The following is a 15,273-nucleotide window of genomic DNA, read 5'->3' on the forward strand; positions in this document are numbered from 1 at the left end:
TATGAAGAGATAGATAGATAGATAGATAGATAGATAGATAGATAGATAGATAGATAGATAGATAGATAGATAGATAGATAGATAGATAGATAGAGAGATAGAATAATTTATGTAATATTCCTTACCGTAGATTCATATTCCCTCATAGTGCTTCCTTCCATACGTGAACGCCTATTTTCACCCGATGCTGAAGATGCTCCACTTGAACTGAGCCCGCTGCCTTGAGCTGCTGGGATGGTCCTGACGCCTGCTTTCAATTTCTGTAACTGTTGGTATAATAAGAATCATTATTATTATCAAATTTTCTTTACTTTACTCAAATGCCAATGCTGAGGGGACATCATAGGGAAAAATTACAAATCGCTGGGTTGTTCACAGAACCGATCATTAAAACCTAGGCATTAAAACTCGCCACCCTTTCTCCGCTATACGTACAACTTCTTTTACCCTAGCGACCCAAGTAAAACTGCTTGTCCATCCCAGCCGAAAGGAGGGCTACAATGTGATCTGCACAATGGACTCCACTGGTAATTAACTCATCTTAACACTGAAGCATCGTGTATACACCTGAAGACAGTGGAGGCGCAATGGCCCAGTGGTTAGGGCAGAGGACTCGCGGTAATAGGATCGCGGTTTCGATTCCCAGACCGGGCGTTGTGAGTGTTTATTGAACGAAAACACCTAAAGCTCCACGAGGCTCCGGCAGGGGATGGTGGCGAACCCTGCTGTACTCTTTCACCACAACTTTCTCTCGCTCTTACTTCCTGTTTCTGTTGTTCCTGTAATTCAAAGGGTTAGCCTTGTCACACTGTGTCACGCTGAATATCCCCGAGAACTACGTTAAGGGTACACGTGTCTGTGGAGTGCTCAGCCACTTGCACGTTAATTTCACGAGCAGGCTGTTCCGTTGATCGGATCAACTGGAACCCTCGACGTCGTAAGTGACGGAGTGCCAACAACACCTGAAGACATGGCTATCAACCGTTTTTGACTGCGCTGTCATCGTAGTTGTATTTTCTAACACCCAATACAAAACCTATGATTTATCCGCTTACATACGTGCATACCCATACTAACACTGATTAGATTGTTGAAGACTAAGACAAAAATTATTCCTGTAGTGATTGGTGCAATTGGCACAACAGCCAAATTGCTTCCTAAAAAACTGAAAAACTTTGGAATTCAGTCCAGCATGGTCAACTAGCAGAAAAGTGCGATACTGTATAATACTTAATAATACTCCTTTATACTATAAGCACTAAGCCTGACATTTTGGGGGAGGGGAAAAACCTTCGTTTTGAACTATGCTGTCATCACTACAAGTCTCTTTTACCAGTTGAGCAGACAATCTGTATCAAACATTGCCAAAAGCTTGATGATACCTGCTCAGAGGCCTACACAATGTTTTCAAAAGGTTTTCATCGTTCTGGATAAATCAAGAACTTGTGCAACTGAAACCCCAGTGTCTTTTTAGTCAGCTGAAAGCAGTTTTGGCACAAACTTGGCAGACACACGTCTCATACCTAAATCTTCAGTAATAATGGAGTGAACTGAACCGTAACAAATCTGCACATCCCCTGTTAACTCACGGATGGTGTTTCGAAGTTTTCCACCCAAGGCTGCACGCACATCTCCGATGTTTTTCGGCCCTTCTGGAAATATCTGAACCACTCCTACAATTGTGTGCGGCATAAACACTCCTCACCATACATTTTGTGCAACATCACGTGTGTCTCTGATCAGGTGTCGCCATGACAACTTTCTCTGCCATGGTCAATGTGACAATCACACACTACACATCTTCCTACCAAGCACTGCTGTAAACAAAGGAAGTGAGCCAGAACGTTAAAACTTAGTGCGCATGCTCAACAGAGAATAAAGTCAACCTGTGCCAAGCGGGCTTCACTCTGCATCCTTTAGCTCTGTTACTATGGCAGCAGTCCTGATACTTATTGATCAGACCTCGTACATATGCACGGAATTACTACCTACCTACATACATAGGAACGTACGTATTTCTGCATGTACCTATATGACAGGCTTTCGTAAAAATTTCCATCTAGTAAATTCTATTCACAAAGTAGTGGTGAAATCGAGTCCATGGTAAAAGATAGTGGTCCAATGTATCATGAATGGGATCGAACTTGTTTTCATCTTATGACTGCGATATATTTCTGACTGGATGGTAGACGGTATACATAACTTTTAAACCAAGCTATATTTTATTTTGGCACTACTGGATGAAATGCAATGCATGTTGATGAATATAAAGTGGTATTCTGGGCCTTTCTTTTTATATGGTAATAGATTATAGAAAATTTGCTTTTCTGATTTAATCGAGAAAGTAAATCATAAACAAATTTCAATTAACATGCTTCTGGCTTTCTAAATGAAAAATTGCTAAAATAATCTAGCATCTTATGAATAAAGAACCATATTTTCTTTAGTTAAATTTTCTTGCCAAAATAATGAGGACAAACCGTAAAATAATGAATACATAAATAAAAAAAAAAAGAGGGAAATCACAAGTCACACTTCAAAATAATGAAAATCTTAATTGCTAAGCATATGGCTTCTCAACAACGTGATTGATGTTATTTGAAAATGTATATAAATATGTATACAGTCTGACAGTAACTCCTCAACGCGACAACAGAATGTAAGATTGATTACATCTTCGATGAGATCATATTTTCAAACGATTATGTAGCAACAGAACAAACACAATTTATGAGGTTAATTTCCCAACAATTCTAAAGCATGCAAATATATTTGTTCTTTTCTAGGTAATTCTTTACCTCATCCGCATGTCGACTTTCCATCGCAGCAGTAATTGCTTGCAACTGAGACTCATATTCGGCGCTTAAGTCAGAAACTATATTTCCAACTTCAGCCTTCCATGAGTCTTGGAAATCAGGTAACTTCTGTGTTTTTGATACAATTGCCTGATATTCTTTGATCTCCTGCAATTAGAAATTAAAACAAAACAGTAAGTAAAATGAAGGTAAGGAAGCTAATATTAGTTTTAATTGACAAGATGTCATAGCTTTTAAACAGAGAAATGGCATAGCTTTTAAACAGAGAAATGGCATAGCTTTTAAAATGAGAAATGGACAAATGTGCATAGAAAATTGGTGATAGTAAATTGCTAGTATATATTTTATCGAGGCCAGTGCAGACTACCGTCAACAAAGTGTATTTTCCCGCCAAGTTCCGAACATTGTTGGGAAGAAGGTAAACTCAGCACAATAAATTAGTGAAAGCAATACCACTCCTCCTTAGAGCGATTAGTGATGTCTGTCCATTGTTATATAAGAACAGATATGTGTAATGGGTCATTTTACAGATAAGTATTCTAGTTATAGATAAGTTACTAAAGCCTTAGATGACTGCAGATTCAATATCGTGTTAGGAGCCACCGACACTGTGGTTTGTAGTCTACGAACTTAGATAACTGTAACTGATCACTTGAGAAGTCGTAATTCTTTAACTATAATTGCCAAAGTGAATCTACCTGATGTAAGAAAGCCTTAAAACATCGTGGAGAATTTATTAGAGAAAATAACTAAAAATATCAGGGAAATTCTCTTGCAAAAAAAAAATATATATATCAGAAAAAAAAAAATAAAAGCAACATTACGGCATTATGGACTTCATCGAGGAAAGCAATCTCATCTTCCAGCAACGTCAGACGGTTTTCTAATTCCAATCTTTGAGAAGTTTCGTTTCGTAAGTTCTAGAAAAAAAAATATGTTATAGATTTTTTTTATAAAATATGTTTTAGATAAGCATCATTAATTCGTCCTAGATGGAAGATAAAGTACGAAAACAAGAGAAGTGAATCTGGTTCACAAAGAAACTTTTCCCTCGTCTCACACACAATATTGCTAGAGGATTACCCATTCCTTTGAAAACAGACGTTTTAGTATCGTCAGATTTTAATTATACAATGATTATAATAGTTGGCAATAAAGTTTTCAGAATTTTTCCTAATTTATCAATATGAATATTGACAATATTGTTAGAGTAGTATGTTTGATATATTCTCCATGCCTTGTTATTTTGTTTTTCAATATTGGTATGTATATTTGTACATTAGTTTCAGTATATATCTAAATTACATTTTGTTTTGTCAGTAAATGATTTCACATTTTCCTAAAATATTTATTTTCCTACACAGATTGTGACAGAGGGGGGTTTTATATATAGAAAAGAACAACATGTGGGAAACGAGATTTAAAATGGGATGCTAGTATGACCTAAAAGCATATCTGTTATGTGATTTACAACGTTTACACTCGTAGAGAAGACGATGAATGTTACTTATTGTTGTTTGTGTCGTGACCGTCAGATTTCTTTTTATTTAACCAGTATTCTTTAAAATATATTCATCCCAATATATATATATTGGTAAGGGCTCTTGATACAGTCACACCACTAGTTGAAAGATCATGTTAAATTAAGAATTATATTTTATATGAGAAAAAGTATTCTTAGAAGAAAAAAACAGAATGATACGAACATGTTGAAAGGAAGTTTTCGTATTGTGTGTAAGCACTTTCGCCATTTAGAGCTTTTCAAATGCAAGTGTTATAGATGTATTCCAGTCATCCATTCATCTATCCATCCCTATATACATACATACAAACGTGCATATACACACATACGTGTGTGTATATATATGCGTGTGTGTGTGTGTGTGTGTGTGTGAGTATGTAATTGAAAAATACTGCTGGAAGTACGTATTATGTATATCACATGGTAAATCTGAAGGTGGACGAGTTTTATACTGTGCTCTACTACGGTTTTAACGGCATATAGCATAACAATATATGTACGTATGAGTGTATATATGTATGTATGTATGCATGCATATATAAATGTATAAACATACAAGTATACCTTTATATGTATGCATATGTATACATCTACACGCGCCGCACACATGCAGATGTACATCCACTCATGCACACTGTCTTACATGCTTAAATACTCTTTTTTGGAACGGTAGATCTCGAAGCAGGTAAATCTATACGAAATAGTATGTAAATATTACGTTAAAGACTCGTTTTGTAAGGCAGCAATTAGGAATCCATCCGCTTCTCTTGTAAGTATAACAGAGTTTCTACCATGGGTCAAAAGCAATCCTTCGATTGTTATTATTAATAATTTTAACTCCTTCGAGATCCACCTTTGCAAATTAGAATTGTTTCACATTCTCTTGATGTTTATAAATGTTTAGAAAGTCAACAAACACACACACATACATACATACATACATACATACATACATACATACATACATACATACTCTTATACATACACGCATGTATGTGTGTGTGTGTGTGTCTGTGTGAGTGTATTTATATCAAATGATAGTATATGTGAGTGTACAAAAATCGTGAGAGTGAGAAGGAATATTGCAACGTACGGTTCTAAGTTCACCCATTTGTCCCTCAAGAATGCCATATCGCTTCTTCCAATCAGCAAGTTGCTTCTCCAGTTCACTTGTCCTCCTTCTGCTGGTTTCGCTGTCTGCAATGCGGCGGGCAACTTCATCGTGTAAGCCATCAATTTCGGCTTGCACTCTATCTCTCTCGTCTTGCACTTGGCGCAGGCTGACAGAAAAAATAATGAAATTGTTTTGCCAAAGAATATTTGTTTGTGTTCAGTATGGACTGGTATGGTTGGCAACCATGATAATACTGAAACATGTATGTGTTAACAAAATATTAACTACAATATACCAATATTATATATGAATTGTTAGCGACAGAAACAAATTTTATAACCAATTTAGCGTGGATGGTTTGTTAAAACACCGAATACTGCGTAATTAACCTTGAGAGATTCTCTCTGTTGCGTCGACGCCCCCAAGCGAAGAAGTAGGATCCCCCAAGACATATAAATAGAGCAGTTGGTAGAGCAGTTGAGTGACTGTTGAGTAGCGGTTGAGTAGAGATCATCCGAAGGTGCTACATAGCAGTAGCTTGAGACATAACACTCTTATATACGTCCTTTGTGCATGCATAAATCATATCAGACGAAAAACGCCTATTATGGGCGCTGGAACTTCCTTTTCACAAGAATTCAGTCTGCTGGAACTATGAGTGTTTGAGGGCGGCGTCTGTTGACCGCATACCAGTCAAATATCGTGACCACATTATGCAGAATATCAGCGCTTTTTCATACAGTGACGTTGCAATTAGCCAGCAGGCTTACTAAAAATTAACCATTAGAACAGTGGCAGTATTGGTACGAAAAGGCAATCTTTATATCCAACTTAATGTGGGTATCTTGTTAGAACACCGAATGCTGAGTTACCAGTCTTGAGAAATTCTCTCATACAGGCGCTTGGTGCATAAAAGCACACACATTAATCGTAGCAGACGAAAATTGCTTGTTATGGGCGACGGAATACCATATCACGTGATTTCAGCCTGCTAGACTGCGTCAGTGGGAGGGGTCCGGTGAGTGCATATCGGTCAAATCTCATCGCCATGAAATATAGAATAACGGTATCTTTTCAGACACAAAACCGGACGCTTCCCACCGATGAGATCCAGTAGACTGAAATCAGATGATATAGGAATTCCATCGCCCATAACAAACGATTTTCGTGTGCTACGATTTACGTGCGTTCTTTTATGCTCCAAGCGCCAATATGAGAGGATCTCCCAAGGCTAATAACAGTATTCGGTATTCTATTATTAAAATTACAAAGAAAAATAACAACCAGAACAACCAACCGGAACGTCATAGATTCTAATTCTGTTTCACCTTTTCTACAATCATCTTGTTCGCAGCACACTTAACTTTAAACAGATATGTTACGATAAGAAGGGGGATTAAAGTTATGTGTGCTTTCTACTGGAGTTGTTGTCAACATCGTATTTTTTTATAACTTATTTATGGAAACAAAAATATATGCTCGCAAGCCGTTGAAGAAATACTCATAATAGTATTTATTAGAGCCAATGAGATAGGAGCCTCGACATCGTCGCATATGCTATAAGGAATAGCGGCAGAACATCCCTATATTCACATTCTGCCGAGTTATAAATGGATGGACATATACATTGATCAATGGCAAAAGAATAGTTAATCATGGATGGAACATTAGGGCTTAAAAGTAATTTCTGGTGGATGGATACAATTAGTTGTAGCTGTTCTTATACAAACTGGGTGGAGGCGCAATGGCCCAGTGGTTAGGGCAGCGGACTCGTGATCGTAGGATCGCAGTTTCGAATCCCAGACCGGGCGTTGTGAGTGTTTATTGAGCGAAAACACCTAAAGCTCCACAAGGCTCCGGCAGGGGATGGTGCGAACCCTGCTGTACTCTTCCACCACAACTTTCTCTCACTCTTACTTCCTGTTTCTGTTGTTCCTGTAATTCAAAGGGTCAGCCTTGTCACACTGTGTCACGCTGATTAAGCCTGAGAACTACATTAAGGGTACACGTGTCTGTGGAGTGCTCAGCCACTTGCCCGTTAATTTCACGAGCAGGCTGTTCCGTTGATAGGATCAACTGGAATCTTCGACGTCGTAAGCGACGGAGTGCCAACAACAACATATACAAACTGAAACAATTTCAAATATTTAAGTGATACAGATTAGTTTATCAGACTGCTTATTAGTTTAATTAGTATGAGATGTAAATTAAGATGTAGAACGTTCACTCAAAAGTAAAGGATCATCAATGATTAGAATATATTATGTTAATTACGAATGTTCTCTTTTCACTGAATTTCTCCGTTCAAAATTTAGAATGTAGACATGATTTTTTTTTTTTTTTCTGTTTGACTAAACACGGCCCCAAACACGGAGCTGGAGCGGTTGTATGAAATAACTTTCGACAGACATCAGTTTAACTCGAAGAGGATGACAGTAATAGCATTTCGACATTGCAATAGCGAGTTTTTAGCGTACAGCTACACCGAAATCGACGTAAATATTTCTATTTTATGCTTCTATTCATTAACATTACCTGAATGTAATTAAGCATTTGAGTTGAATGAATGAAGTGTAGTTATGTTACGCGGCGTTAAGTGATCGAAATATTACTCAATAAGTGGGTTGAGAAACTATTGTACAGGGTGTCCACAAAGTCTGGGTACATGGAGTAAAAAAAATGATAACATAAACAATTAAATACAAGAAATAATAATTTCTTAAAGTATGCGTTAATCTCCATGTGGGTACATGGAGTAAATAAAATCATGACATAAACAATTAAATATAAGAAATAATAATTTCTTAAAGTATGTGTTAATCTCCATGTACCCAGACTTTGTTGTCACCCTGTATATCGCAGTATTAACAACTGAAATTAGATAGAACATTGCGAGACTGGTAATGTGGGCGGGTATCTCACAAATGAGATATAAATTACAAGTTATGCTACTGTAATGAACGAAAAGTCCAATGAGAGGAATTATTACAAATAAGACTTAATTCCAGAGAATATATGTAAAGAATGTTGTAGATATATAATCAGGGCCAATTTAACTATTTCTCTGTAGATTGTAAAAACAAAGACGATGAGCAGCTGTAAACGATATTAGAACCTTAGAGGGTGATAATCAGAGGTACCTACATCAAGTTGACCAGGTCCTAAGTAATTAACAGCCAATCTGTTTATATACTCAACAAATCTAATAGCTACAGACAATTGGAGCTATTAATTTGCATACCGTGTTTAACACATTTTTCGATCTGAGATTCTGGTCAACGAGGATCATGGTTTGAGATGCTATAAGCCTAAATCAGAGCAGGACGACGGCCACGAAGTTTGTTGGCCGTCAGTCAACGTCGTACCATGTCTTCGCTGATGGGTCGCTGTCCAGTGCCAATGGTCTCGTGTGCTGTCATGCTGGACAGTCTGAAGCGATCACGGAGGTGTTGCACTTGAACGAAGTGGTCCTGCCTGGGCGTGGTCACCTGGAGGCGTCCTCTGCGGGCACGATCTGCAGTGCCGTTGGTTTTGTAGTATCGCTGGTGCAGGCGATAGATGCTGTTGACATGGATATTGTAAGCTTTTGCAACAACCAGGGCACGCTGACCTGCTTGCAATCGGCCGATAGCTTGTTCTCTCTGCGCTTCTGACAATCGGGTCATTCCTGATGCGTCCAAATAGCGAATGCCAGGAGCACAGTTCAAGTTGATTTTTATGACCATAACCTCCACGTGATGCACATGCATTTCGGTTTTCATGACAATTGTTTGCGACCTACAGCATTCAACGCAGCTGCGCTTTGGCCTCCCGTTTCCGGGAAAATTGAAAGTTTACCTGCAATTTGGGTCTTAGCCATAAACCACCATATTTGGAATATTTACGCTTACAAGTGAATTTTCAGAATTTACCAAATAAAAATAAAATTTGAAAAAAATCGCGTTTCTTTTACGGTTCAGTATATTCTCTAAATGTCGAGTTATATCAAAATTATTTTCAAAAATGAAAAACTCCCCAGACCGCCTTTTCTTTTACCTAATGTGAGAATAGACCAAGAAATTTTGTTCTGAAACAAACAGACCCTACAAAATTTACGTGCTTAAAATTATATCTGAGGTATTGTAAATCTTAAAATTTTTAAGACCTGATGCCTAACTAGAATCTGAAAATTCACTTTAGGTAGAATGTGGGGGGAAAAGAATTATAGTAGTCTAATTGAGAGAAATTAACCAAACCTTTAAGATGGATTTTTATGATGTGTAGAAGCTTTAAACGACATGAAGGAGAACAAAAATCAAACATTAACAGCAAATTGTACCTACTGTTCGCTCAAATCTTCAACTTCTTCTTCAAGCGATTCATTTTGGGACTTTACTGCTGCCAGTTCCTTATCCTTGTCTGCTAGGAGTGCTTTCAATTCATCCAGTTGCTCTTGGTATGAGGTCTTGACTGAATCAATATTAAATTCAACCCTAGATTTATTTAAGAGTTCCTTAAGATGTTTGTTCTCAGCCTCCAACATACGTTTTGTTTCAAGGTGGTTGGCAAGCTTTGAATTCAAACCTTGCATTGCCTTCCTTTCTTTCTCTCTGCTATTTTTCATATCAGCAACATGTTTTTGAGAACTTGCTGCTGCGACTCCTTTGGCCAAGACTATTGGAGCTCTCTGAGTATAAACTGGCATAGAAACTCCATGTGGAACACGAATACTGTTCCTCCTAACTTTTCGTCTTGGTGCTGTTGTTGTTGTTGATTTTACTTGAGACATTTTTGTTGTTATTCAAATATTTGATGTTCAAGAAAAATATTCAAATCGAATAAGAAATTGTTTACTATCTGGGGAACGAACGGGACGACGGAGAAAATCTTTTGCAGAGCGAGTTACAGCTTGCTTTCCGACACAGCTAAGTGACCAAGTTTGAGACCTTGTAGTGCCTTATATATATGCCAGAGAAGAAATGTAGTGAGAATGCACGAAGAATGTAAGAAAGAGGGAGAAATGCAGAGAAAAATAAAGAGAGAAATTAAAGAGTAGAAATGTCAGAATATAGTAGTAGTGGGGTATGCACCATAACAAAAAAAGCAATTTTTCTCATTGTTTTAGCTTTCATTCGTTCTCCTTAAAAATCCGTTACGCTTATTTGAGTATATACGGTTCGCAAAACGAAATGAAAAGAAAATTAATGAAAGAAATGTAACGAAAGTAGTACATCTTCACGTTTCAGTTAGCACTGAGCATAATCTTAAAACACTCTTGGTCAGCCACACAGCTACCTTCACATAATGATGGATATGCTTGCCGTCATATAAAACATATTTCGTGCTTAGTTTCTCTTGCAAAACAATCAAGAGTTACTTTCTAAAAAATAATAATTTTTCTTGTTGTTACTCAATTTCTCCTATGAAATATTTTGTCAAAGGCGATTGACAATCGTTAGAACGCCAACAGAATATCTAGTTATATTTAATTAGGTCGCTATATTCTGAGTTCAAATCCCACCGATATTTCCTTTGACTTTCATCCTTTTGGGATTGATGAAATACATTACAAATGGGTGGTAGACATGATGTCACTCAGTGTAACGTCACAAATTGGTCATTCAGTGTAGCGTGTTGAAGTGTACTATGTATCAATTATTCGGGTAAAGAATCAAATCAGATGAAAAATTGTTCTAATAAGTTTGAAAAGCCCTAGAAAATGAGCTGAGCGTAGGCATTCTTCCACTGATTAAGTTATATAAATAGAAAGGAAAATAAAGAGAAAAATGTGTCAACTAATTAATGGCTATTGAATTTATTCCCTTCCGCAAAAAATCATCAGTGCTTTCGTCATAATAGCTGGCATTATTACCTTTACGCTGAAGGCGGTAAGTTGTCAGAATCGTTAGCACTCCGGGTAAAATGCTTAGCGGTATTTCTTACGGTTTTGCATTCCGAGTTCAAACGCCCCTAGGTCGTCTTTGCCTTTCATATAGTCAGTGTCCATAAAATAAAGTACCAGTTGAATACTGAGATCTCCCTTTCCCACAATTCCAATCTTTGTGCCATCCGTACGAATAATTATGACTTTTGCTATAAGGTAGTGAGCTGGAAGAATCCTTAGCGACCTGGAAGAATCCTTTCCGAAATGTCTAGTGGCATTTTATCGTCGGGACCGACTTTTCTTTCGGGGTTGATAAAAATTAAAACCAATTCAGCCCTGGGGGTCAATGTAATCGATTAGCCATCTCCCTTCAAGATTTCAATCTTTGTACCTACAGTAGAAAGAATTAACGATTTTGCTATAAGCAGTGGATAAATAGAAAAATGATTCGCCAGACACGAGAAAATGATTCACAGCATTTGGATAAGTTCAGTGAGAATGTCAGCGTCAGCGAACATTTAATTTCTCATAGCTCAATAAATAGATTACCGTTTGTATATGAGGTTTAATTTGATTGCCTTGATAGGTCCCCACAATCAAGGCCACTAGAAGTTAAAGTAGTTCTTATAAATTAGATCAGCTTTAATCATGCTATCATGTTGGTCTCCCACAAAATATTCACGTCATTTACACTCACGCACGAAAGCACACATATTTCAATTAAACTTTGTATGTGTATGTGTGTGTGTGTAAGCATGTATTCATTCGTTTCTCTAATACACCTTCACATTTAATCATCGAGTTACTGATATGCTCTCGTAGACCGCCTGATCAGATCAAAAACATAGGTAGTAGCGAGAAGTGATAGTGATGGAAAACAAACGAAATTCTAGGTTAGTTCAAATATGCTTGACACATATTTCAAATTCTGAAGGCAAGTTCACAGCAGTTGAACTTGGATTAAAAATTCTCGTTTATAGCTTTGAGCTGTTAACAGTGTCTATACCTTTTACTACAGGCGAGTATTTTTACCACAGTAACCAAAAGCCTGCAAGTGTGCGTGCGCGCGCGCGTGTGTGTAGAACAGGATATTAATTTTCATCTCTATCCATTACTATAAATGCACTGGGCTTTGAATATCAGACCTCATGGAACGTCTTGTAATGCCGGAGTCCTCCAAGAACTTATTCACATGATCCAAATACTATCGATTAGTGAATTGCTGAAAATTCGTACAAAATAGCAGGGACATTATACAGGGTGTCCACAGACACATGGGTACAGGGGGATTAAAACATACTTTAAGAAATTATTATTTCCCACATTTAATTGTTTATGTTATGATTTTATTTACTCCATGTACCCACATGGGGATTAACACATACTTTAAGAAATTATTATTTCTTATATTTAATTGTTTATGTTATGATTTTATTTACTCCATGTACCCAGACTTTGTGGACACCCTGTATTACGTGGATCAAAACATGTCTACACTCACTCGTACTTACAGAATATACTCACAGACACACACACACACACAGTAACCAATTCACACAGTTTTGCAAGATGTCTTGACTCAAACGAAAGAGTTTTACTTCTTTATTAAAGATATATTAAACTTTTGTAGGCAGGAATAAATACATTCCAAAGATGTGTGTGTATGTATGTGGCGGGGAGTGTTTGTGAATGTGTGTGTGTGTGCATTAGTGTTTAAATTCAAAAACAACCTTCCACCCCCATTTATAAACAATACGTCAACACAAGAATAATTTGTAACATGCTTGCTCTAGTTGCTGTGAAGTGGGTTCGAACCTCTTGACTGTTTCTTTATTGTATCGACACTTGCAGGACGAAAGTCAACGTTTAACTTAGTAAAGTTTAAACTGGAACATAAGATGATATTATAAATTAAATACAATCAAACTCTAATCGATTCTGTCGATTTTGCATTATTTTGTTCTTATAAAGAATTAAAACGAGAAAAACACTATTTAATGGTGATTTAAAAATCATACGACAATATATATATTAATAACGTTTTATTGCCATTTTTTCCTTTTTTTTCATACATTTCACGAAAGGATTCTCGAAATTGAATAACAAAGTACAAGGTTGTTAATAAAATAAGAAATAATGATCCGGGAAAAAATTTGATATTTTCATACGATAGCGTTGCTTATTTCCTCGACTTTTTTTTTTTGTATTACATAAATTCTGCGTTTTTATACTGTGAAATACTATTAAGTACAAAACATTTAGAAGCAAAACACACCGTACAATGATGTTATATTATCTAGGTAAAATGTAGTATAGCAATCTTTTTTGAAATCTCGTCTACAAAAGGTATCAAGTGGAAGCGTTTATTAATATTTGTTAATTGTTTAACAATGTTGTAAAATTATTAAACGAATTTACTCTAATTTCCTATAATTATCTTAAATGTTAGCGAATCATGAAAAGATATTAAAACGAAAAGCTTACTTTAGAATTAGTATTTTAACTGAAATTATTACCGAAATTATTACTATAAAGTGAAAAAAAAAAAAAGAGACTTTCTGAAAATTGGTGCTAACTGCAACGAAAACGGATTTTCTCTGCTTAGACATTATGTTTTTCATGCGTTTATTTAATAACAAGGACATCGATTTCCTGAAAAGTGGAAAAAATTGAGAAACCAATGAATAAAGTGGGAAATTCATGAGTTATTAGAGAGTTAAGCAGTGTACCCCGGAGATTCATTCTAGCCTGTGTCTCGAAAATATACACAGGAGTTTCGGTATTGACTCGTAATTAGAATAATTTTGTATCTGCTCTTTGTGTTAGCAAGCTAAACTTAATTACTTCATAAGCTATTTTAACTACACTTTATTTCTTTCACATGAGAATCAGAATACGTTCTGTTTAACGGATTTACAATGTTTCATATGAAACTTGTATGTTTTTTGTGTGCTAAAAGAAAAGTATAGGGAGTGGCTGTGTGGTAAGTAGCTTGCTTACCAACCACATGGTTCCGGGTTCAGTCCCACTGCGTGGCACCTTGTGCAAGTGTCTTCTACTATAGCTTCGATCCGACCAAAGCCTTGTGAGTGGATTTGGTAGACAGAAACTGAAAGAAGCCCCTCGTATATATATATATATATATATATATATATATATATACATATATATATAGTTGTGTGTCTGTGTTTGTCCCCCCAACATCACTTGACAACCGATGCTGATGTTTTTACGTCCCCGTTACCTAGCAGTTCGACAAGAGAGATCGATAGAATAAGTGCTAGGCTTACAAAGAATAAGATCAACTCTCGAAGTGCATGAACTTAGAAAGAGTAATGTACTGAGGAGATATAGAGAGAAAAGTCTGAGAGAATATGTGTGTGTTAAAGCACTAAATTAAGAAATCTTACCATGTTTTCGGTGTCTTTTAAAGAAATTGTCGATGTTGATGTATCCCATTCGGTGACATCAGAAGATGTGATTCCATCTTGCCCGGCACCGTGTTTTGATCCCCAAATCTAAAGATGTATACAAAAACTTTAATTATAGTAACAGCATCACCAACAAAAGTAATATTTCTTCTAACTTAGACATAAGGTAAGAACTATGAAACAGAGTTTTAGTTGACTACATGGACTCCAGTTCTTCACCGGTAATTTTATTTTATAAAATCGAAGTGGTAGACGGAAAAGTTGACTACTGCAGGATTTCAAAATGCGAATAAAAAGCCGGAAATAAATGTCAAAGCGTATTTTTCGGATACGCTAACGATTCTGCCAAGGCAAAAAGTCTGAAAGATTGATCAACCTCAGACGGCTGAAAGGTAAATTAGAACTTAGCAGAATTTGAACTAAGACGAGGTGGAATGAATAACACTAGGCATTATGTCCCACTACTCTAACAATTTTGACTATACGCAGGATGATTAGCAACTGTTTTTTGTCCGTGTTTACTGTAG

General features: G+C 36.6%; 1 protein-coding gene across 1 annotated transcript in view; it reads right to left on the reverse strand.

Moving 5' to 3' along the window:
• LOC106873794 (myosin-16) overlaps nt 1-15,273 on the reverse strand; it is a 40,373-nt gene that overhangs the window by 11,819 nt on the left and 13,281 nt on the right. Inside the window, exons 10-18 of the mRNA XM_014921309.2 lie at nt 14,726-14,833; nt 13,942-13,967; nt 13,131-13,201; nt 11,865-11,920; nt 9,775-10,211; nt 5,432-5,618; nt 3,641-3,736; nt 2,799-2,963; nt 126-266 (exon numbers count right to left, since the gene is read on the reverse strand). Of these exons, the coding sequence (XP_014776795.2) occupies nt 126-266; nt 2,799-2,963; nt 3,641-3,736; nt 5,432-5,618; nt 9,775-10,211; nt 11,865-11,920; nt 13,131-13,201; nt 13,942-13,967; nt 14,726-14,833 (1,287 nt within the window). The remainder of the gene's footprint in view (nt 1-125; nt 267-2,798; nt 2,964-3,640; nt 3,737-5,431; nt 5,619-9,774; nt 10,212-11,864; nt 11,921-13,130; nt 13,202-13,941; nt 13,968-14,725; nt 14,834-15,273) is intronic.

Source organism: Octopus bimaculoides, chromosome 21 (genome assembly GCF_001194135.2).
Source record: "Octopus bimaculoides isolate UCB-OBI-ISO-001 chromosome 21, ASM119413v2, whole genome shotgun sequence".
NCBI lineage: Eukaryota > Metazoa > Mollusca > Cephalopoda > Octopoda > Octopodidae > Octopus > Octopus bimaculoides.